This window comes from Elaeis guineensis, chromosome 11 (assembly GCF_000442705.2).
Source record: "Elaeis guineensis isolate ETL-2024a chromosome 11, EG11, whole genome shotgun sequence".
NCBI lineage: Eukaryota > Viridiplantae > Streptophyta > Magnoliopsida > Arecales > Arecaceae > Elaeis > Elaeis guineensis.
Genome location: NC_026003.2, coordinates 117298359 through 117321823, shown reverse-complemented (window position 1 = coordinate 117321823; position 23465 = coordinate 117298359). Strand labels below are relative to the sequence as shown.

At 37.6% G+C, this 23465-nt stretch overlaps 1 protein-coding gene across 12 annotated transcripts in view; it reads right to left on the bottom strand.

Moving 5' to 3' along the window:
- Nucleotides 1–23465, bottom strand: part of LOC105053932 (dol-P-Man:Man(7)GlcNAc(2)-PP-Dol alpha-1,6-mannosyltransferase) — a 36912-nt gene that overhangs the window by 7772 nt on the left and 5675 nt on the right. For 6 of the 12 annotated variants that reach the window (XR_012135234.1, XR_012135235.1, XR_012135241.1 and 3 more), the window contains exons 5-17: nt 23193–23279; nt 21525–21580; nt 18130–18247; nt 15078–15136; nt 12013–12084; nt 10618–10681; nt 10399–10502; nt 8343–8414; nt 7248–7334; nt 7088–7155; nt 2523–2591; nt 2368–2450; nt 1306–1402 (exon numbers count right to left, since the gene is read on the bottom strand). Coding sequence is in view for 4 of the 12 variants with exons in the window: in XM_010935270.4 (XP_010933572.1) it covers nt 1306–1402; nt 2368–2450; nt 2523–2591; nt 7088–7155; nt 7248–7334; nt 8343–8414; nt 10399–10502; nt 10618–10681; nt 12013–12084; nt 15078–15136; nt 18130–18247; nt 21525–21580; nt 23193–23279 (1036 nt within the window). In the remaining 8 variants the exon portion in view is untranslated. The remainder of the gene's footprint in view (nt 1–1305; nt 1403–2367; nt 2451–2522; nt 2592–7087; nt 7156–7247; nt 7335–8342; nt 8415–10398; nt 10503–10617; nt 10682–12012; nt 12085–15077; nt 15137–18129; nt 18248–21524; nt 21581–23192; nt 23280–23465) is intronic. The other 6 variants (XR_012135239.1, XM_010935276.4, XM_010935277.4 and 3 more) reach the window with 3 other exon arrangements.

Below are 23465 nucleotides of genomic sequence, written 5' to 3'. Positions count from 1 at the left end.
TTCGACGCCCTCCGACTGCGCCTCCCTCCAATACCATTGCTCCCCCCTCTTTCTCAATTAAACCTCCATCGAATGATACTGAACCGTGAAGACCTCCGCAGCCCTCCAGCGGCATCATCCCCTCTTTCCCTCCCCTCCTCTCTCTCTTCCTTTCTTTCCCACTTCCTCCTCCAGTGTTCCAATTTGCCTAGCTGAACCATCCCGATTTACCATCAGTACAGCTCAAAATGCCCTAAACCGTCCGATTCAGAACGGTTCGACGAATGTTATGGTCATCTAAATGCACCTACTTTATTATAAATTAGTTTAAAGATAAATTTTTGTTATAGTTTATAGCATCTTGTGTTCGAGTTGCTATCATATAGGTATGATATGGTACATTACACCCTCCATACCGACACAAGATCAAGAGACCCATTTTTATGCCTAGCCATGATATCACCTAAAATGAGTTGACATGGATGGATGCAACAAGAAATTGGGCAACATCGATCAATTGCACCTAGTACAAGTTGGTTTGGCCCCTGCACTTTATCGAACCTTGATACTATATTATTGTTTCATTGATCCACTTTACCATAAGAGCACTCATGAGTCTTAAGTAAGGTACGTCATCTCGATACCAAACCCCGTATAGGTGCCGCCCTATTACAGTGTTGATATGCCTAGTATGTGCGCCAGTTCGGCATACTGAGTTCTAATACGGCCTCTATACCATAATACCTATTCGATACCGAAATGGTCCGATATGCCCGATGAGGCCCATACCACCCAATTCAATACTACATGACATAGCTTGGTCCTAAGCACCACCACATTTTTTCAAAAGAATCGGGAATATTAAGACCTTTGTGAAAGAGAGGCATTTTGCTCTATTCCTTCATATAACTACTATTATAGCAAAAATAAAACCACAATATCTTAAATGAACAACCACCCAAATTTTGGTAAACCATGTAAATTTGTGTGTGAAGTCCTTATTTTTCTTTATTTTCTTGCTCTCTTCTCCAAGTAATTTTTTCCATCAGATTTTCTAGGAATTTGCACAACCAAGAACCTAGGTTAGGCTTTTTATTTTATGTTTCAAAACTGAGCATTCTAAAATGACATTTAGAAGTCATGCAATTTTAACTGAACTTAGTTGCAAGTTGCAACACTTAACAAGTGGGAAATGAATGATTACTGCAATGCTCAAAAGTCAAAACAAACTAGACTACATAAAGATACAACAATCACAGTTGGTCTCAAATTTTCTCTTCTATAGCATGCACAAATGTGACTTGTGTAGCAGCTAGAAAACCCTACCTCCAAGGGTACTTATTTTCAGAAAAACGAGAGACTCCATTCATTGCTGTGAAAGCATCAATATGGACCCACTTCTCCACCGTACAATTAGAAGCACCTATAGACATAACACCAATCAATATTTTTACTGATAAAAATACAAGGTAAATAGTTACAACATTAATATGTAATCCTACATAGGAAGTGATTCTTTTTTTAAAAAACATAAAAAAAAAGCATGTCAATAAATGTAAAAAACTAAAGAGACAAAGTGAAAATCTAAAATGCTAGCCTGCAAGTTCTATCCCTTCTTTATGGTTGGATTTTATAGGTCGAAGTATGATCAATGAAATGTTTTACAAGCAAACTCTCAACTTGAAGTTAACTCTATTATTTAGTATAGAATTCCTCACAAAGGGCGACTTTGAGCAAGAGAAGGGCTTACTATGAACTAAAAGCCTAATTGGCACATGAGGAGGTCTATTCTTTTGGTTATGCGGTTTAAGATGTGACCAAAGAGCAAACCCTCCAAGATTTCATAAGAATTTAACGAGTCTTTATGATCAGAGAAGAAGGCAAAAAAAAATTAATATACAAAGTTGCATTCATCTTTGACCCATCATTCTAAGATGAGTCAAATGGGAAATTAACATTATCACATAACATAACGCAATAAAACATTGAAATAAGTAGCATGATGATAAGCTAAAGGTCAATCTAGCATTAAAGCAAGAATGGTCATGCCATAATTTAATAGTGTGGTATAAGCCATGCTTCAAAGGTGTTAGGCTTGATATATATTGTTGGCCCATTCCTTGACAGCTCAAGCTTTTGGGTTCACTTGGTTATTTAACATGATACTGGAGCCAGGTTTACATGAATTCAAATCCCCTTCCGTTCAGCCAGGCTGCATTTTTTCTTGTTGTTGGTTTGGTTTGTTGGTGGGGGTGGGCGGGGTGTGTTAGGCCTAATATACATTGTTGTAAAATATAGAGGCAAAACATTGTTATGCTTCAATTGTGAGAGACGAAAAGAAACTAAAGATAGATTGACTGAAAAAAAAATACACAAACATGAACTTACCTTTTTCATGTAGAGCCCTTAAAGCATAAGCACCTGGATAGTTGTCATAGGATGCCATGAATGTCATGATAGAGCATCCTAGACTAAAAGAATAATAACATGAGCACTAATGAAGTATCAGTTTTCTTATGATCTTTAGTGGCTAAAGATCCAACCTGATCAGCAAAGACCCAAGCATCATAACATAAAGTTCCCTCCAAACATTCTTCTTCCTATTGATATATCTGAAAAATTTTTAGGAGTGATCTGTCACCCACAAATATTTATATTTAACAAATAGAAAATAACATTTAAAAATTCCTTTTGAGATTTATTAATTGAAAAGAACATACTCAAATAAATTAATCATATGCAGCAAGTTTCTGTAAGAAAAATTCAAATTAAAACTAATGGAAATCAAGAATTGCCCTTTTTTTATTTGAGATGCCACAATATGAAATTCAAGATTTAAAAAAGATGATTGATTTACTTAAGCAAATCATCTGGTGAAGAAATAATGACATTTAACTTTTTTAAAAAAGTAGTATTTAGTAACCTGAAATATCTGAAAAGGCTATGATATATGGACTTGGGTACAAGTAGCAGGCATTGGTTTTTAGGGACCACACTCAAGTGTCAAAAGTCAAAACCCTAACTGTTGCCACTAGTCTTCTGGTGGAGGCCAGATCCGTTGGAGATAGGATGTGGTTGACACTCGGTGGCGGCGACTCGACCTGTAAAACAAGTTTCGGACCGAAATTGACTTCGATGGGGACCCTCTGATGCTCAAATCAGAAAATTAACGAACAGAGGAAAGGAGCGTATTGTTGGGAGAGAAGTGATTGTATACCTCAAGGGTCCCCTTTGGCCCTCTATTTATAGATGAGGGCAGAAGTGTGGTGAAAAGCCTGAAAAATTAGGTGGTTAGCCTTGTCTTATCATGCAAGATTATTTTGTTATATCTTATCTGGAGAGATACGTCGCTATCTTTCTTCTTTATTTGCTCATCATAGGCTGTCCTATCGATTCCAAAATTTTCTTGACTAGCGTAAATAAGGCAACAATATCACGTATAAATCTTTCCTGTTATTGTCAGCTCCAGTCGATCTTGAAAATACCTTGGGTCGGCCGGCATCAAGGTCGGATTGAATCGAGATTCCTTGCATGTCGGCTCCAATTGAGGAAAGAATTTCCTATCCATATTGTATGCCCCCTAGTCTCAAGTCCGAGCTAGAATTATATCGGACAAAGGGAGTATACTAAGTCAGTTCACTTGGTCCTGCAAGGGACACGTGTCGTGCCCCATTCCTTTGGATGGAGCGTAAAGCATGCCTTTTCATGCCAGACAAAGCATCAATCAATTTGATTACCATCAGAGGGGGATCGGTGTAAGTCATTAAAAAATGCCAGGAGTCGGCATGCCGCTTGGTCGAGGCTAATTGAATTGGCACGCCACTCACGCCATACGAGAGAGCTAATAAATAAGCTATCCGGGGGAAGTTGGTCCAGCCAACCTAGTTGTGCCAAGTGGCAGCCATCCATCGGGCTTGGCCGAATCGATGCCTGATCTAAGCCATCCGAGATTTCTATAAATGATGATCCTATTCCTTTCATTTTTACATTTACCGTTTTACAACTTTTGTGCTCTGAGACGGCGGCAGTCCCTCGTGGAAGTTCGAAGCTCTTTCTGATGGCTCTCCGATAGTCTTCCTAAGTTAAGCAATTCCCAATCAACTCTAGTGTCACTCCTTGGTCCTCTGATCCCTTTCTTTTTCTTTTGGCTTTGATTTCTTCTTTCCTTGTTCTCGCATTTTTGCTTTCCATTTTTCTCTTGTTCTTCCCCCTCTTTTTTCATCACTTTAGGATGGGTGAGTTGGGGAACTCAGCAAGGAGCTGATCCTCCGACTCTTCCTCCTTGGGGTACAGTCTCCGAGAGTCTAACGTCGGGCACAAGGCCGAAGAGAAGGCCTTCAAGCCCAGGCAGTTTTAGTCGGTGCTTGGCATGGATAACCTAAAACTGATTCGAGCTCAATTTTCGGTCTCACCCAAGTACCGTTTGGAAACCTCGAGGGCAAGTGGTCAGATTTACGACCCTCCCTAAGATTGACTCAAGCTCTATGAGGAGTCTTTCCACACCGAGCTTAGACTTTCCTTTCATCCCTTCGTTATATAGCTTTTCAAATTTCTTGACACGTGAGGTATTATCCGCTTTGGCCTATGAGCCTCATGATTTTGCCCCTCTAGATTCCAATCCAAAAGATGCCTCATGTGGAAAGAATGATCCCTCCATATATAAGCCAGAGTGCTCCTTGACTCATAACAAATGTGGGACTAATGATGCCCTCTCTCCTACACCACAACATAGCCCTCCAGAAAGGGAGAGTTTGAGTATGGACGAAGTGCCCTCCTTATTTTTATCATACCTATATATGGACAGGAGGTGCCCTCCTTATTTCTACCATAAAAGAAGAGTCTATGTACGGACATGAGGTGCCCTCCTTATTTTTATCAGTCTGTGCACAGACGAGAGGAGCTCCATGATTGCGGGGATGATCCCCTACCTGACGTGCCACTATTGTGGCTAAGGGCTCATAGCTCAGCACATGAGGTATTGCCCGCTCTAGCCCATGGACCTCATGATTTTGCTCCTTTAGATTCCGATCCAAAAGACGCCTCGCGTGGGAAGGATGGTCCCTTCCTATATTAGCCAGAGGCCCCCTTTGACTCACAACCAATGTGAGACTAATGATGCCCTCCCTCATACACCAACAACACTAACCATTTCCAAATATTAGGTAAGTAATTTGGGGTAAACCGAAAAGTTTGTATAGCATAGCTAGAAGGAATTAGAGCAAAATATTCTGCATATATAAGGAACGGCGGATCAAAATGAACCATCTTACCTCCAAACAAAGCATTTTGTTCATAAATTATCAACTAAAATAATGGATTTGTCATGAAAGGTTCTAGATAAATGCCATTTCTTTTTCCATTTCAAGGCCAAAATGATGCCTAATCTAGCGTATCCTTGGCAATATCTAGGAAACTTCTTTACTACAATTCTACCAGAAATAGCATTGCCCAATATTTCTACATGAAAAAAAAAACATCAATCTCATGGCATTGGGTCTAATCTATAAAATAGCATTTATGAGGTGTAAAAAATACAATCACAAACCACCAACAAACCTACAATCATTTTTAAGTACATCTTATATGGGTGTGCAGAATAGGTTCTAATTCATTGATAAGTAACATCTTTTTGAGTGGACATGGATATAAGATACGACAATATGGATACACCAACACAACAAATCATGAAAAGAAAAAAGGATATAGGCTGGGATACAACAATAAATAAACATAAAATCTTTTACATAGATGTAAAAAACCACCCATAAGAAATAATGGGTTATCACAATAACCTAGTCCATATAACATACAATAATGTCGATATCCCCAAGCAACATCTTTTAGTCATTATCCAAATCCATAGATGATAACCCATGCTCAATAACAATAACATCAAAATTGCAACTTATATAATTAACCTATCATGTTCATCAATAAAAGATAAGCATTAATTAGGATTTAATAATTTAACAAAGAGACCCCCTCTCATCCTCAAACATATCGAGTTCATCAAGTATTCAGAGATCTTCTCAATTTCCAAAAAAAAATGATATTTCAAATAAATATTGAAATGTAACCTAGCCATATCCAGTGTGTATCAATACTTAATTCATCTTACATTGGCCATGGCATGCAATTGAAATATGCAAGTATCCAACTTAACAATAAATAAGCAAATTCTCAAATGGAGATTTCCAATGTTACTCCAAATTAAAAACAACTTATCTTACAATTTTGGTGGACAGTCTAATTCCCACATATCATGCATCACATAAACTACTACAGGAGTAGTATCCAATTATTCATCAACATTAACTTTAGAGAGTTAAAGTCTAGATCAACCCCAGGGTAGGCAATCACAGCTGTTCCAACAATCTCACTCAGACTATTTTTTATACTCATTATCACACTCCCATGTTTAACCCTAGTGGCCTTAGCACTTCAAAGTTAAGCTATGTTTTTTTTCTCTTTTTCTTTTCATCAAGTAAATCATATGAACACCTAAGTAAAATTTAAAGCATTATCAATGTGACATATTTAAAAACATATGTACCATAGAATATTTGCATCAAACCAGTGTTCACTATGCCGTCCCATACGGGATGGTATGGGACATACCGTACAGTATCAATACCATACTAGTATGCCAAACCGCCCCATACTAACACAGGCATACCGTACCATAAAAGTAGGATTTCATCGATATGGGGCCTGGTACCGAGATAGCAAACCTTACGTCAAACAATAAACAATTAACTACGACCAAAAAGTTTCATCCTTCTGGATCATATTATCTTTTATAAGATGGGTTCACTCTAGAAATGGCTGCCAATGTAACAACCAGCCTTTGCCTTTGCTAGGCTGGAAGTTCACATCAAAAAGATAACAAAGTGTGTTAGAAATGTGACAAAAAGACTGTATCATGAATTACCGAAAAATGTCAATTTAGAAAACAGATTTAATAGTAAGACTGGTTTAGATATCTGCAATGAAAATGAAAAAATATAAGGAACTAAGAATTCTAGCATATACACAATTTAACCTCCCAGGCTTTGAAAACAATAACTTCAGGGCAAATAAAACAAGAAAATAAATATATCATGCATACATTCTGCTAGCTGTAATTGCTGCTGAAACGTTGAAAACTGGAACTGAACTAATTACAAAGCGAAGCTCCTGTGGAATCAGAAACAGCAGAAATATGTATCTAGTCAATATAATAATAACCCCAAAACTCGACTAAAAAAGTTCAGGTACGTGAAAGAGACCTTGTGTGGAAGTTTTGAGTAAAGTAAAACAAATGAAAGAACTGGAACAATGTACCGCAAAATCCTTCTGTCAAGTAGCATTCCTGCCTGCACCATAAAACGAGAATCTTAGTTAACATATCATTCATGTATGTAACCTTGTCTTAACCACAGAGATGGTACATGACTTGTTGATACTATTGCTAAAGTACCTCTCTCCATAATGCATCTAATAGAAAGATAAATATATGCTCTGCAACATTTAAAAACTCAGTTTAATTCAGTCAGATCAAGTGAGCTTTGCTTTTAACAGTTTCAGTCCGCTTTTTTTTTGGGGGGGGGGGAGGGGGGGTGGCAGGGGCAAGAATACATCAAATAGTAATTGCTTTATGATGTCAACTAAACTAACCAAAAATCAAAATTTCAAAAATTGTACTAAAAAAAAATCACATTTTGCATGACTTTCAAGTGTAAAATATTGCCTTACCAGTTAAATGGAAATCTGACACAGGACCACTTGAATGCCTATGGCTATAGTTCAGTCGAATATTAAGTACCTATAACTATTTAAATCTATCATTCAATTGAATATCAAGGACTTTATTCCAGTAAGCCAAGAATTCCTTCCATACGTATCTAAGTAATTTCAGTTTCATTTCCTTACAATAACAGGTAATTTGTTGATTGTCAGTACAGCAGCTCCAGGTTTAATTTCGTGCTTGCCTTCACAAGAGCATTCTGCACACTCAGTTGAGTCTAAGATGAGTTTCTTTACCATTTGTTTCCACTAAACCCAGCAAACTTAGCAATGGTCAAGTGAAAGGAAACAAAGAGAATAGAGAAATGGAGAGAAAATGTCGGACAAACTTAACCAATGCTGCTGAGAATACTGGATTAATCTCTAAATCAATATTTCATTACCTTCTTTACCCACTTGTTTTCCTATAAAACTTCATCTTGTTAAAAATCATAGGCACATAACCTTGACATGAGTTCAACAATTTGCAGTTTGATCATTCCAAATGCAAATGCATTATTGAAAATTAACCTGAGAAAGTAACTATAAGAATAAATCAAGATTAAGTGTATCAGAAATTTTTGACAAGTTCAACTCACCATGCATAGAGGATATGCTACAAGCAAGGAGCGAGGAAGAGCCGAAGTGAAGTACCAATGGAATGGATGTGTCTAATCGACAACAATATCAAAGAGAACAACTAAAAGAAGGATTCACGCAAGTAACCAGACGGAATAATGAGCATATTCTTATTTGTGTGTATCTGTGTGTGTGAAAAAGAGAGAGAGAGAGAGAGAGAGCGCATACAGACTAGATAGAATGCATCATATTCTACTATACTGGTTGCATATGAAATAAAATGTGGGTGCACATGAGAGGAGAGGATGAAGAAAAAATTATATCATTTTTAAAAGTTCAAGGTTGTGGGTAAGAAAAGTAGCAGACATAGTCTTCTTTTTTATATTAGTAGAAAGATTTTTCAATTTATGATATGACTGAAACTTCCAAGTCGTGTGAATATCTGAAACACAACAAAACTGAAGCTCCTCTTGTTTGATTAAACAGAGTTGCTCTATGCTTATTTGTAGTGATGTTCGCAACTATAACTTACAATTGTTGCAGATCTGAGGTAGGCAATGATACACAAATAAACTAGGAATGTCCCATAAAAAGACATCATGAAGTTTTTACCATGCTAAATTCCTACTCAGGAAGGTCAAGCCCAGCAATACGAATTCAAGTCTTGGTCTATCTACAGGATTAAAGGATCTTGTTGCAGATGCCCTTTTCTACTACCCCTCAGCAAAATAAAGTCCCTGGGAGGAAAACATAATTGCCTAGAGATATGCCAGGCTTTTTGAAGGAATTTTGAAGTGTTTGGAAAGTCTGTTGCCTTTTTAATAGGGCTTTAATAAGGTTAACATAGTTGCCAATTTCACCCGAAAAAAAAAAAAAGAAACAGAAACAAGGGCCAAAGCCTCTATTTCAATCAGGAGGAGGCCTCCCTAGCCCTCCAGAGGCCTCTAGCTACCTCCTCTCCCTATCCCTCCCTCTCTCCGCCCTCCTCCGACTTCCATCGAGCTCAGCAACAATGCAGCAAACTCGGCTGCCCTCTAATGGCCTCCAGAGGCCCGCTCTCCCTCCCCCCTTCTTCGTCTCCCGTTCTCCCTCCATCCTCTCTTTGTGTAGGTTCGGGCCCGATATGGAATGGCATGGAAGCGTGCTGAACCGTACCTCCGACCGACTGGTCCGAGCTCCGATACTAGCACAACAACCTTGATGGCAACTGAAAATTTTGATAACACCATGTTGTGATCATTGCCAACAAAGTAGCAATATATTATAATGAAAACTTATTGTTTATGCATATTTTCATGCAAGATATTAAAGAACAAAATCAGTGTTGGACATGTTCACCCTAGAAGTGAACAACAAAATTTTTAAGAGAAAAGCTTTCTATATGGACACCAATCTTTTGATACATAAATCAATATTGGGTTCCATGGGAGAAAATGATAGGCTCTTATTGATAATAAAAAAATAATTATTTCTGTACAAACAAAGGATTGGCAATGTGATATTCCAAAAACATTGACCAAATTGTAGGATTTGACTGCAACCAACGCTTGTAAGCAATATGAGTTTCAATGGATTCAAAGACATCAGCAGCTATAGAGAGTAACATAAATGCACGGGACATGTATGCATGCATAATGCCAGCATAAATTAGCACACATGCTAAAAGCATATACTTGAGCACCTTATCCTTGTCTATAAACATGCCATGAACACTAATGTGGACTTGAAAGATATGGTATGGTATGGCTAGCCCAATGCATGAGGCTCTCATCATTACAGAGTCTAGGGAGGGTCAGTTGTATGCAGCCTTTACCACACGTGTGTTGAAGCTGTTTCTGTGTTTCAAACCAATAAACTCCAGATCAAAATAGAGCAACCTTACCATTGCACCAAAGCTTACCCTCGCTAATGTGGACTTGAAAGTTCATGTAATTTATCAAATTAAAAAGTAGTATACATTGAAACCATATAGAAGTGGAAAATGTAACTACATAGGCATTAGCTTATACAGTAGTTCTTGAGGAATTTTATTAGAAGAATTAGCTATAAATTTTTGTTCTTCTTTTCTTAGGATACACCCCATTCTGAACTCCGATTTAAAATGGAGTTAAACCAAAAAACTTCCAGTTCTGGCCACACGATTCTCTGCCACATTACTGTATCAAGAAGTACTGTAAAGCCTGGATAGAGAAATAAATGATTGAAAATATCAAAAATGACAAAATAATGAGCATACTCCATCTGTAAATTTCTAAGATGAAAATTTTTTCAACCGATTTTATGGAATAAACTTACATATGGATAGAAGGGCAGTGGCTATGCAGCATTTCATTGCCCTCCATAGTGAAATAGATTTGCTCTGATGTAAATTTGCTTAAGTCAGAAACTTCAAATTTCAATAAAAATACTGCACTGTAGAATTCCCCAACTTCAAACAACAGCAACAGACAAGAAATCAACAGCCAAATGAAAGAAAATCAAATACCATAGTAATGTGATAGAGTTATGAATAAATCTAAGTAATCCAATATGAAGGGAAAAATTGTCAATCCAAAAGGAGTAGATAAGACAGTAATGTTAGTCACATCATTCATTCTGCTCTGAACTTTGAAGGTTTACAGCAGGAGGATTCTCTCACATCTAATGATATATGACATAAAATGTAAACAGACCCCTGGGAAATGATATAGCTTCATTTTGGCAACAAGAAACCCATCTAAAGGTCATTCTACGAATGTTCACTGATTAGTAAATGTTCTGGATTTTTTCTCTATTCACCTCAGTCCATACTATAAATAATCAGGCATGACCTAATAAAGGTACACTATCTTCATATCAAGATACATAATGGCTATCAAATGTCAATACAATCAGTTTCATGATGTTTGGTGTCATTTCATATTGAAAACCAGCAGATCTTTTCAACTGACAGTGACATTACAGTTGATTGAGACAAATATTACCCATTTGTTTCCTACCACTATGCATCATAAGGAACTTCAAAATGAGCAAAGATCATATCACCTCGGTAGTAAATATTCTTATGTCTTGTCAGGGAATGCATGCAGCACTTCAGACCATGAGAGTCCCTTTAGGTGATAATGTCACTATGGCAGTTGTGGGTCCACATGTTCCCATTGGACCAAGAAGGCACGTAATAAAAGAACAAAGAAAGATGGAAAGAACAAAGCTCCAAAAATCTAAAACATTAAGATTGTATTAACTGTTTTATTATGCTAATCATTTCCAAATGGAAGATCTTATAAGAAAATAAAAAGAGCATATATGTTACATAATATCTGAAAGTTAAAAGACTAGTTCGCAATATGCATTGAATTAGTTGGCAATACAACTTTAGTATAACAAATCTAAATTCGCTCCTGAGGTGAGAAATGAGCTAGTATACTTGAAGAGGACAATCCTACCTTTCTAAAAGCAGTCCATATGTGTCAACAACATCTAAGAAATCCAGAAATAAGCAACTGTACTTGATGAGGACAATCCTGATTTTCTAAAAGTTGTTTACATGTGTGATCAACATTTAAGAAATATAGTGAAATAATTAAGCACATGCAATGATCCCTGTATTACGAAAAATATAAATACTCGACACTCAGATTCATTCAATCTGGCTTCCTTCTTTCCTTGTAGAATGTTCAAATCTGAGAAAAGAAATGCAGAGGAACATACCAGCAGAAGTTCAATGCCGATTGGTGCAAAGAGAAGCAGTGTATCACACCTAAATACAATTGTAGCAAAGGTCTGCATGCAAAAACTGAGAATTATTAAGATAGTTCCTTGATGAAGAGATCAATCTGACAAGTCCACTAAACCACTAATTTGATTAAAATTTACATAGAATGCATGTGCGAGGCATCCATGCATACCAAATTACTTGAATAAAAAATTCAACTGTCTTTTCATCTTGAGAAGTTTCATTTCAAGGATTAATCTGCTCATCTATCTCATATCATATACCATAACCACAACCATCAAGTCTTATCCTAATATTTAGGCCCCCCAATTTCATAGTTTGACATATTTATTTCTTATGACTGGCTGTCAACCTAACATCAACCCTTCGGCTTTCTCATCCTGGCATAAGATCAGCCATGAAGGTGTTGACGGCCAGTGGTACAGTATGCTCTTTTACAGCAGATACACCCTTGGTACAACCTATTTCAGCCTCAAAATTCTTTTTTGCTCTCTCTCTCCTCTCTCTCTCCCCCCTCCCTATATTTTATTGTTATGTTTGAGCATAATATGGTATGTATCTTGATTTAAGCTTCGTGGCCATCCTCTTCGTTGTGTGCTAAAGATTTTTATTGCAAGTGTAATACATAATTCACATAACTCACAACTAAGATGACATTGAAAAATTATGTATATTAGCACTCAAAATGCAACTAGGTTATTAGAAATCAGCAGTATAATCAACGACACTGAAGATCGTACTGCACTGCAATTCAAGATGATTCCCACCTAATTTCTTCAATTTCCCATCATTTATGCTCGATTCTCAAAAAATAAACATTAACAGACATCATTCTATTCTTTTTTATCTACATAAAAAAGAAAAGTAAATATCATGTTATCCTTTTTATTTTTAATTTACTCAAGGCATTACATGTAAATAAGGAACAACCCCCCCCAACCGAGTTCAATAAAAATGATTCAAATTCCTTAAGAATAAAAGTTGATTTCTTAACTTCATTAGAAATTCCAAATTTCTTGTGATAGGTCAAAAATTGAACTTTTAAATGCAAATGTTTTTCCCAAATCTTAAGGTCTCATAAATATTATATCAAACTTTTGTTAAAACCCAAAAATCTGGAATGAATAGTTGTATATCTTAGTCTCCAATGCATCTCACTTAAAATGACCCTTTTTCGTATTTTCGTACACATTTACATACATACTTTACAATGTTGTTGTACTATACCAGTGGAAGGCATGCCTCTTGGTGCCAGCAGAACAAAATTGAGGTACATACCATGTCTTGATATGATATGGCTGATATACACCATGAATTAAATTCTTGAAATCAAAATTATTCTTGGGATGTTATTATCGTTATTTCAAACAAGCTTTTTATTTAATAAATATGCAATATGCTATGGTTAATTAAGGTCATACAAAATAATGTGGATGAAAGAAGTTGAAAAGCCAAAAAAGCAAATAAACAACTAGCGAACTAGAAGGGTATCCACTCCCTTTAGAATTGAACAACTAATAAACACCTTTGTCTTGAACTATATCCTAGCTCTTTCTCGTTGCTTATCCTAATATCATGTTTAAGGTCACTTTGCAACTAGCACTTGACATTCATATTCTCCCAACTAAGATTGTTGCATCTCATTATGTAAATATATGCCTCGATAAGTAAATGCAGAAAAATATTATTCTGAGAACTATTCTTACATTCTGGGCAGAAAATTCAAATAAATTAAATCAATTCATTCAATTGTATTGAAAATGTAAAGCTTTCACAAGTTTTTCTTTTTTCCGGAAAATATTTTGGACTAGCCTTATGATATGAGGAGAAAAACAAGGGTATAGAAGAAATGTAGGAAGAACTGAAAAAATAAGAATGTATTCATTGCATTAGGTCTCAAAACTTTATTATTAGTTTTCACTACCGATTCTCCCAATTAAGATTGTTGCATCTTATAATGGAATATATGTTTTGGTTTCTCATTCTCAACTTATACTTTATACAACACAGAAGAATACAAAACCTGTAATCACCAATTTGACATCCATTCTAACTGAGAAAAAGCTGTACATCTGCTTCATGACAAGATACAGTTATGTCATCAAGTTTACCACTTCAAAGATTAGTTAAGAAACTGTTAACATTCCTAACGACAATGACACAAAGGTTAAAGAACCAGTAGCCCTACTTGTGCTGGTCATAGACTGGCACGATACAGTGCAGTACCATGCCAGTCAAGTCCATATTGGCAACTATACCATGCTTGCACCTGCTGGCACGACATATCTGGTATAGAAATCGCACTTGCAGCACTTGAATCCTTGAAAAGATGATCAACCAAAGAATAAGCAAGTTGTCAATGACTATCAACCTGACATCAACCCTTACAAATTCTGAAGTCTGAACACTCATCAGCATCATGCAATCTTCAACATCACTTGAAAGGAATAGTACAAAGGACATACATACCATTCATTAATATAAAACATGAATTTGCATAAAAAAAAAATCATATTTAACAAGACCTGTCACCAGCACTTACACTGGGCTATTCATTAGCATCAAATGCAACATCTTCTATTCATGCAATTTTTTCCAAATCCTTTCTCACCCCTCTGGCATCAATATTGGCACATTGCTGATATGATCAGACCATCCCATCACTTTCCCGCAAACCTTTTTTTTTATTGCTTTTGCAACTCCCACGGTTGTTTAGTGTATTATTTCTTGTCCAGTGTATTATTTCTACATCTACTAACCTATGTTACAAAAGCATCTACATCTAAATTATAATTTTTACAAATCTCATACCTGCTTTAACCCATATTCTAGTACAAAATAAATGTCAGCCTAAAGGTCAAATTTTCCCAGAGTTATCACGGGAAGCAAATCTGTGTATCGACCTTGATACACACACACACACATCAGATATGTTTCCACTAATCAATCAAATCTACCATGTACTAGATTCAGAAAAGGGGAAGCGTAAACAATTGGAATAAACAATTTGTCAGAGATAAGCATATGGAAGGAAGAATACCAAGCATTTCAAAGTCGCCAAGGCATTTCCCTTAAACCAGAAAGAATACGCCAAGTTAACTGCATGTCAACAACAGTTCACCAGTTGGAAATTTTGTTAGCAATTAATAAATTTTGGCTCTTTATTTAACCTACTCAATGTTGATCATTCAGTCTTCTAAATAAAACTATCAGAAGTTCATTAAAATGCAAGTAATCTCAAAGCTACAAAATAAACTCTTCTTGTATATCACTTCCAGCTAGTATTCAGGAGCATTTGAGTCAATAACAAAAGTACACATACATACTAATCCTATATGTAGGTGCTTGTTCAGAGTGTTGTCAAAAAAAAACCTAACAAGTGAAAGATCAGAAAAGCTGATGTCACAATTTTTGATCAATAATACAACCTTAAGTTTTATAATGTGCAGGACAAAAGGAGGCCTATGCTTCTTTGAAAAGGACACATGATAAACATCGAAAGCAGTTGGCTAAAATAGAATGGCACACTACTTGTCCATTTTCTTGATGTGTAGTATGTAATAGTTGAACCCCAAAAAAAATGTAGCAAAGTCAGAAACCTCAAGAAGAAAAAAAGGTTCTGCTTATGGAAAGTATTTTTACAATTCTGCCAAAAGTGCAGCATCATCTCAGGGACCTAGTTGAAAGTCACAACCCAAGCACTGGAAACAGCACATAATAGAATGCTAAAAATGAAATAAAAGATAGAATATATCTCACTGACTCTTTAATCAAGAAATTTCACATATCGACAAGATTGTTAGTTATGAACATCTACATATTAGTATGCATGTCTGACTCTGTTCTACCGTTATTACAACTCAGAAATTGCTTGGTGATCTATCCATGACCAAGATAAAGCTTGGATGAAACTAAGGGAAGGTCCAAACTGATTGATGTTGATGAGTTGTGGTTAGGGGTGAAATGCCACTCAAGTAGACAACCATGGTATCCTGTGAGATCTCAAGTTATATGAAAAGACAAAAAATTGCAGAATACACAGGTAAAAGAAAGGATAAGTAATGCGTTAGAAGCTCACTCAATTACATGATATTGGAAGCCCATTATTTAACAGTAAAATTTGGAAGTGGAATATGGATGATTGGAATATAGCATGTGTATGCACTTATGCCATTTGTATTTTTTTTTTTAAAGCTTGCTTGAAAAATGCAGAATTTATTATAGATTTGAAGCCTCTACATTATGAAAATGCAGATTTGTTTGCATCCTTGAAAAAACAATGTAAATTAAAAAGGTTTCTGTCCTTTTCTGGAAGCTAACTCGTGATTTTGCAACCATCATCCAAACCAACTTTTTATCTCTTAAATGAGTATACAGCAAACCACCCAGCCTTCCCTTCTCATGTGTAATCACATGCATGCAGCAAAATCCCTTTAACAAAGCCCATCTTAGGCTGCAAATGAGCAAGCTGTTCACGAGCAGCTTGTGTTCAGCTAAATGCTGGCTCATTATGCGCTTGCTCGATTGATCAATGAGCAAGTTTGAGATAAGATTTTGAGTTCAAAAAATAAGGGAGCCAAATATGAGCAATCCCTGGCTTGTTCATCTTTAGCTCAATTAAGCTCGATTAGTTAAATATAAAATTGCAAACATATTTATAAATAAATAACATATTAATAAAAGTAGAAATAGATACTGTATAAATTGATTATTTATTTACTTATGAGTTTATTCTTATATTTTTTTATTATATTTGTAATATTACAAACTATAACAATAGTACATTTTCATTTATAAGACTAAATTTTAATTTCGACAATTAGATAAAACCTAATGACTTAGATATAACAGCCACTTAAGAGGGACCTCAACCTCTCGAGTGCCAGCACTACCCTGTTACAGATCCTGCCTTTTTCTATCCTCACCAAAGGGCATCCCCCCCTCCAAAAAAACCAAAAAAAACCAACACACACAACTTGTCACCAGTTCCTCCACCAAACCATCTCTCTGTCCATCATCCTATCCTCAATGCCGGTCGCTCCATTGGCCAGCTCTCTATCCATCATGCTGCGTTCAATGTCATTCCCTCATTGTTACCTCCACACAACTACCATCATGACCACCCCACCTCCACTGGTCACCCCCTCACCATTTGCTTGTCTGCAACCACCACCAAGCCTAGATAAGTTAAGCTCGAGCTAGGTCAAATGTATGTGAGCCAATCTCGAGCTTGGCTTGGCCAGCCTGTGACAAGCTTGAGTAAAACTCAAGCTGGCATCATTCACCATAAAGCCAAGCTCAAGCTGGTCTAATTTCACTGAAGTTTGACTCATTTACACCCTACCACCTATAATATAATACCACATGCACACAGCAAAACTCGTTATGAGAAGTTATCACAACATATACACTTTTCTCCAATCTCCCACAAAATATCATGCACAAACAACCATTTGATTATCTAATTTTCAGGGCAAAACCAAACCAAGTTTTGTTAAGCATATAAATTTCCATTTGAACAAAGATAAATTGTTTGATTTGATATCCATAAATCATGTGGGCCACCAGTATGTAATGCGAACCAATTGAAGATCAAAAACATCATAGCTGGAAATTTTAATTCACTCATGAAATGAAAGGGTGAAGAGAGAGAGAGAGAGAGAGAGAGGCAAAAAGTTGTTGCATTCATCATGCATGCCAGAAAATTTTCTTCCACAGTGTTGGGTATAAGGATTTGCTTACTTTGGCCCAAATTACAGAATTGTTATTGTTATTGGTTTTTGATGGCCATATCACATATAAATGGTACACAATATTGACATGGTTTAGATTGCAAAAGTACTTAGAAAGCACTTGTCTTGGTAGTACCATAGTAGCAAATTGTTCATTGATGTTTGACTGCTTACAGTCATGCATTCAGACATAATGCAATCTCGGAGAAAATTTAGCTGCTTGGAAATTTGCTAAGCATTTTCATGCTGGCTTGCCTTGAGAACAGGCATTATACAGAATACACACAGACATCATAATTTTACAACAAAATAACATCAACTTAGAATAGAGAGTCCAATTAAACAGAAGAAGGTAATTACCCAAACCAAAAGCTAATATATTTGGAAGAGGGCGTGTTGAGTAGAACAACAAGTGAAACTGCACAGCCGTTAAAATGACAAAGAATGCTTCAACATGATAGCCAAACTTTCTTCTAACCTGCTCAGATTCAAAAGAACTCAGCCATATGTACAACTTAGCCAACAAATACAAATAGATAGCATGTGATTGCATACATAAGAAACTGAAAATAAAAATAAGAAAAATGTAGATGTGAAAGCCTTGCAAATAGACACAGAACAGTAAGAAAAATCCGCACGAGTAAATTACTTCGGTGGGAAAAGAAACTCCATGCAACATACTTATCAATTCCGTAGATGTTTCATATGCTAAAAGCGGTCATAGAAAAGTTCTATGAAAGGAACTAAAAACAAAGTCATCAATTACAGGCCACATTTGCACCGTAGCTCCCTCCTTCACCCGAAGCTTTTTCTCCCAAGGTTCGCAGAACCGGAATTGAACTCTGTGCCGGCCAACCGGCAGTACGGTTTGGTACACCCCCATATCAGGTCTAAACTAACATAGCAAAGAAAGTAAAGAAGAGGGAGAACCACAGAGGAAGAGAGAGAAAGAGGGGGGAGAGAGGAAAGGAGAGGCCGACTGGCCATGGCGATGGCTGCCGGAGGGCCATGGATGACCATGGTGTGTGGAAGATGATGAATCGGAGAGAGGAAGAGAGAGAGAGAGAGGGAGGGAGAGGGAGAGGGAGAGCTGGCCATGGCCAGCTGTGGTCACTAGAGAGCTGCGGAGTCCCCCAAAGAGCCCTTCCCTCCATCCAATTGAAATAGGGGGCGAGTCGCCCCTATGCTCATCACAAAATTGCGATGGAATTTTTTCACCGCTTCACAATATGAAGCCTTCAAAGAAACAAACCATCAGCATTTCACTATGAAAACAAGGGCGACTCGCCCCTATTTCAATCGAATGGAGAGGAGGGCTCTCTAAGGGCCTGCACAGCCCTCCAACGGCCACCACTGGATACAGACGGCTCTCTCTCTCCTTCCCTCTCTATCTATCTCTCTTTTCCTCTCTTTAATTCACCCTCTCCTATGCACCATAGTCATCCACGGCCTTCCAACCACCTCCAATGGCCTACTCGACCTTTCCATCTCCCAAGATCCTCCGAACCGAAACTGGACGCCATGCCCGCCGACCGACAGTACGGTTCAGGATGGTTCCATACCAGTTTGTGAAGGCCCAAACCGATAAGGCAGAAAAGGGGAGAGGGAGGAGAAATAGAGGGAGGGGGAGAAGGAGAAGGAGAGGAAGAGAGGGCCCTCGAAGGCTATCCGAGCTTGATAAGGGCGGAGGGAGGGAATGACCGAAGGAGAGATCCCCCTCACCACATGTTTGAAAGCCGTCAGAGGCCATCGGACGGACGGCAACGCCACCATGACGTCTCCAACGGCGGGCGAGCGAGTGGCGAGGACAGCCGGGGCCAGAGGAGTTGAGGGCCTCCGCCCTCCTCTAGCACGAAACAGGGTTAATTCCATATTTTTTTAGATTTCGCACGAAGTCAGCAACCGCATTGCCACTTTGGTATTTTTTTTATTTTATTTATTTTTTATAAACTCAGTTGAAGTCGGCAACTGGATTGTCGACTTCAACCAAATTTATAAATAAAATACGCCGAAGTCGGCAACGCAGTTGCGAACTTCGCACTATAAAATCGAAAAAAAAAAAAACACGAAACCATATTCCGCACTGGAGGATGGAGGCCCTCGGCTCCTCCGGCCCCGACTGCCCTCGCTGCTCACTCGCCTGCTGTCGGAGACATCGCGGTGGTGTCGACGTCCATTCGGTGACCTCTGATGGCCTTCGGACACACGGTAAGGAAGATCTCCCCCTCTCTCTCCTTCGGTCCTTCCCTCCCTCCGCTCTTATCGAGCTTGACAAGAGCTCAGATTGCCTCTAGTGGCCATCAAAGGCCCTCTCTTCCTCTCTCTCTTCCTCTCTTTCTTCTCCCTCCCTCTAAAACGGCCACTGTGAAGTTTTTTACACCGGAACCGGATCGATTTTCCATCGATATGGTTCGGCACGGCTTAAACCGTCCGATTCGAGACGATTCAGAAAACACTGCTCGCTCCTTTGCTTCCTCTCTCCCTCTCTCTTTTTCTCTCTTTCCTTCGGTGTTCCGAATTCCACGTCGGAACCATACCAATAGGTTATCGATACAGTTCGGCATGCCTTGAACCACCCAATTTGGGTCGGTTCAACAAATCATGTTTTCTCCTTTTCATCCCCTTCCTTTCCAAAATTCCCTATCCATACAGTTATCCATCTAATCTAGGAAGAAGCCCAATAAATGTTAATTCTTAAAGCTCCCCTCTATTTCTTATTTGTCTGACTTTCCTATTTTTATTGCATATGTTCGAACCCTCTAGATATCTTACTGAACATAAGCCTGATAGGGTGCCATCTCAAAAATAGATAGAAAGTGGAGCATAGTGTAGAGACAAGTATAAGGTAGCCCTTAAAAGAAGAAAGCCATAAATGTGTGTGTGTGCGTGCGTGTGTGTGTGTGTGAGAGAGAGAGAGAGAGAGAGTTTAATTGCAGAGGCAAGAGAAAGGGCACACTTGTAATAGATAACATGAAGCTAGTTTTAAGTCTGAATTTAGACCTTAGATCTTTAAGTTAAGAAGACAAAAAAGAGGTTTCACGGGATTCATCCAAAGAAATAGGGATGGGATTTTTTAGTAACATCATTCCCATCACAAGAGCACTTAGGAGACATATTTGCAATACAAAGCTATTCATTGTCTTAGCTACATATGATGATGTCCCTTACGTTTCAATTTAAGTTCTTGGATGACCTGAGAAATGAGTGTCTATTCTTTATTCCCACCTATTCATCTTGATCTAAAGGTTAAAGATAAATAACTTCACAAGAGGAAACGATGGCCATCAAAGCTTATCGAGAACAATGGTTTTTCTATAAATATAAACCTTAGTTTAATATATTGAAGATTATAACAATTAAGGTCGAATAAGAATTCCATGCCAACAAGCATTGCGGAAGATTGCCACTTCAGCATACACAGTGAGAATTCACATACTGTGCAAGTATGCATGATTATTTTAATGATAAAATGGCCTAAGTCAAGACATGCAGATGCCTTTACACAATTTCTACATTACCATTACCCTCTATAGACGGAATTTGGTAGAAATATTGGATAAGAAGTCAAAGTTTTTTCACATTCTACAGAAACTGAGCCATGAATCTTTAAAACCAGAATAACAAAAATAAGATGCATCTATGAGATTAGGAAGATAAGTACTGAAACACCAAATATGAAAAGGACAACATTATGGACTTTAAATAAATAACCATTTGGGGATGCAAAACTTAGTTAAGAAAGATGAAAGGCACACCTGAATGCGAAAAAATCGTAGCGTCGACAATATGATGCAACCTAACACCAGTCTAACTACAGATGGAAAGAAAAAGATAACTCGGTCAGGTGTTCCAAATGCAACAAGCAGAAAGAAATATGATAGAATTGAAGGCTAAAAATTGTCTAATGGACAATACTAAACTTTCTTATAGTTGAGCATATTTGAACCCATTCATGTAAAGTTTCACATATATTCAAGAGATCATCAATAAGATAAAATGTTATAGAACATGAATGACCTGGCATTCAGTACACAAAATTGCCTAGTTAAAAACAAGGGAGCCAACAATTAGACATAAAGACAAATGGAAAAAAAAAAAAACATTTTCTCATCCATATGGAAGCTTTAGAAGTTTAAAGTTGATGGAATGCCAAGCCATCCTGACCCACACAGTTCAGGGCATGTCAATTGTCATACCAAACCGTCCAGGAAACTGGTCCACATGGCCTCTCAGCTCATGGTGGGGGCTCTGCCAGGTTGTAAGCAGTTTTTGACTGGCACCTGCAGGTTCGGGCTTGGGAACTGATAGCAAGGGGAGAAAAAGGGTCACTTAAACATTTCTTTCCTCATTGTGAGTGTTTTGGTTGATAGGAGCAAGAAGGAAGAGCGGGAGAGAGTGTAGGGGAGCCCGATTCATGTTAGAATCAAGATAGAAAGAGGAAATTTCTCCTCACTTCTTCTCTTTTTTCCTTTTCATGCACAAAATAGCTGAAATATAGAAAAATGAGAGGAAATCATTATGAGAAATAAGCTTATGCATACTTTACCACTAGACTTATGGACACACCTTGCCCCAGGCTGCCACGGGCTTCACTAATATGGCACAAACTGCAGGTTCAAACTCCTAGTACTTGTGGAGGGGCATAATTCATTGATAACAAAGTCTAAGAAAATGCACTGTCATAGATGAGATGAGTATTTGTCTAGAAGCATCATGATGATCAGGACAAAAACAGGGGCTTATAACAAGCCAGGCTTGTGGGTACTTCTGCCAAACCACTAAGCTTAGTCAGAAACCAGCTTAGGATCGACAAATGCATAGCTAAAAGCCGACCTTTAATTATTTATGTTGCATAACAAAACTGGAACAGGTGATTATAACTTATAAACTTAATGTTGAATCTGAATCATGGTAGCATGTATTTATGTATGTGTGTGTGTGTGTGCATATGTATGTATGTTATAGAGTTATGAATTCAAGCCAAGTTGACAAGAAAAGGAATTACAAAATAGCAACAAGGTTTCCTTCTATGGTAGCATACCACCGTAATAGGTTGCTACAAGACATAAACTACCAAATAAGACAGGCACTAGATTTTCAAGACGTACGGCATCATTAAAATTGCAACCCAGTTTCAATAGCTTTCAATTTAATGTTTTAAAGTAATGCTAAATGATTCATTTAAATCTCTCTATAGTCTATATCATGGAAACCCCATACCGGACAAGTACCGGTATGCCGAACAGCTCCGTACTGACACAGGCATACCATAACGTACCGCGTACCGACACTATAGTGAATTTCATTGGTACAGGGTTCAGTACCCAGATGGAATTCCTTGGTCTATATAGTATACTACTTGGACAGGTTTATAGATATTACGTGCTGAAAATGCTTCATTTCAATGCAAGAAATAAAAATACCTGCAAAGAGACTGTAAATCTTTGGCATGTGCAAACAATGCATAAGGAACACCACTGGTGATGCCAAAATCGATGCAAGAAGTGCACCTGGATGACAGAACCATATTATGCAAAGATCATTAAGACTTGAATTTTTCCTACATGAAAACACATTAATAACACCAGTAATGATGACAAATTGATCTAAGATAAGCACCTGGGTGGCAGTTCCAAAATTTTAGCAACATAATGAAGAACCGACACCAAAAGCCCATGTTAAGTTATCATCTTAGG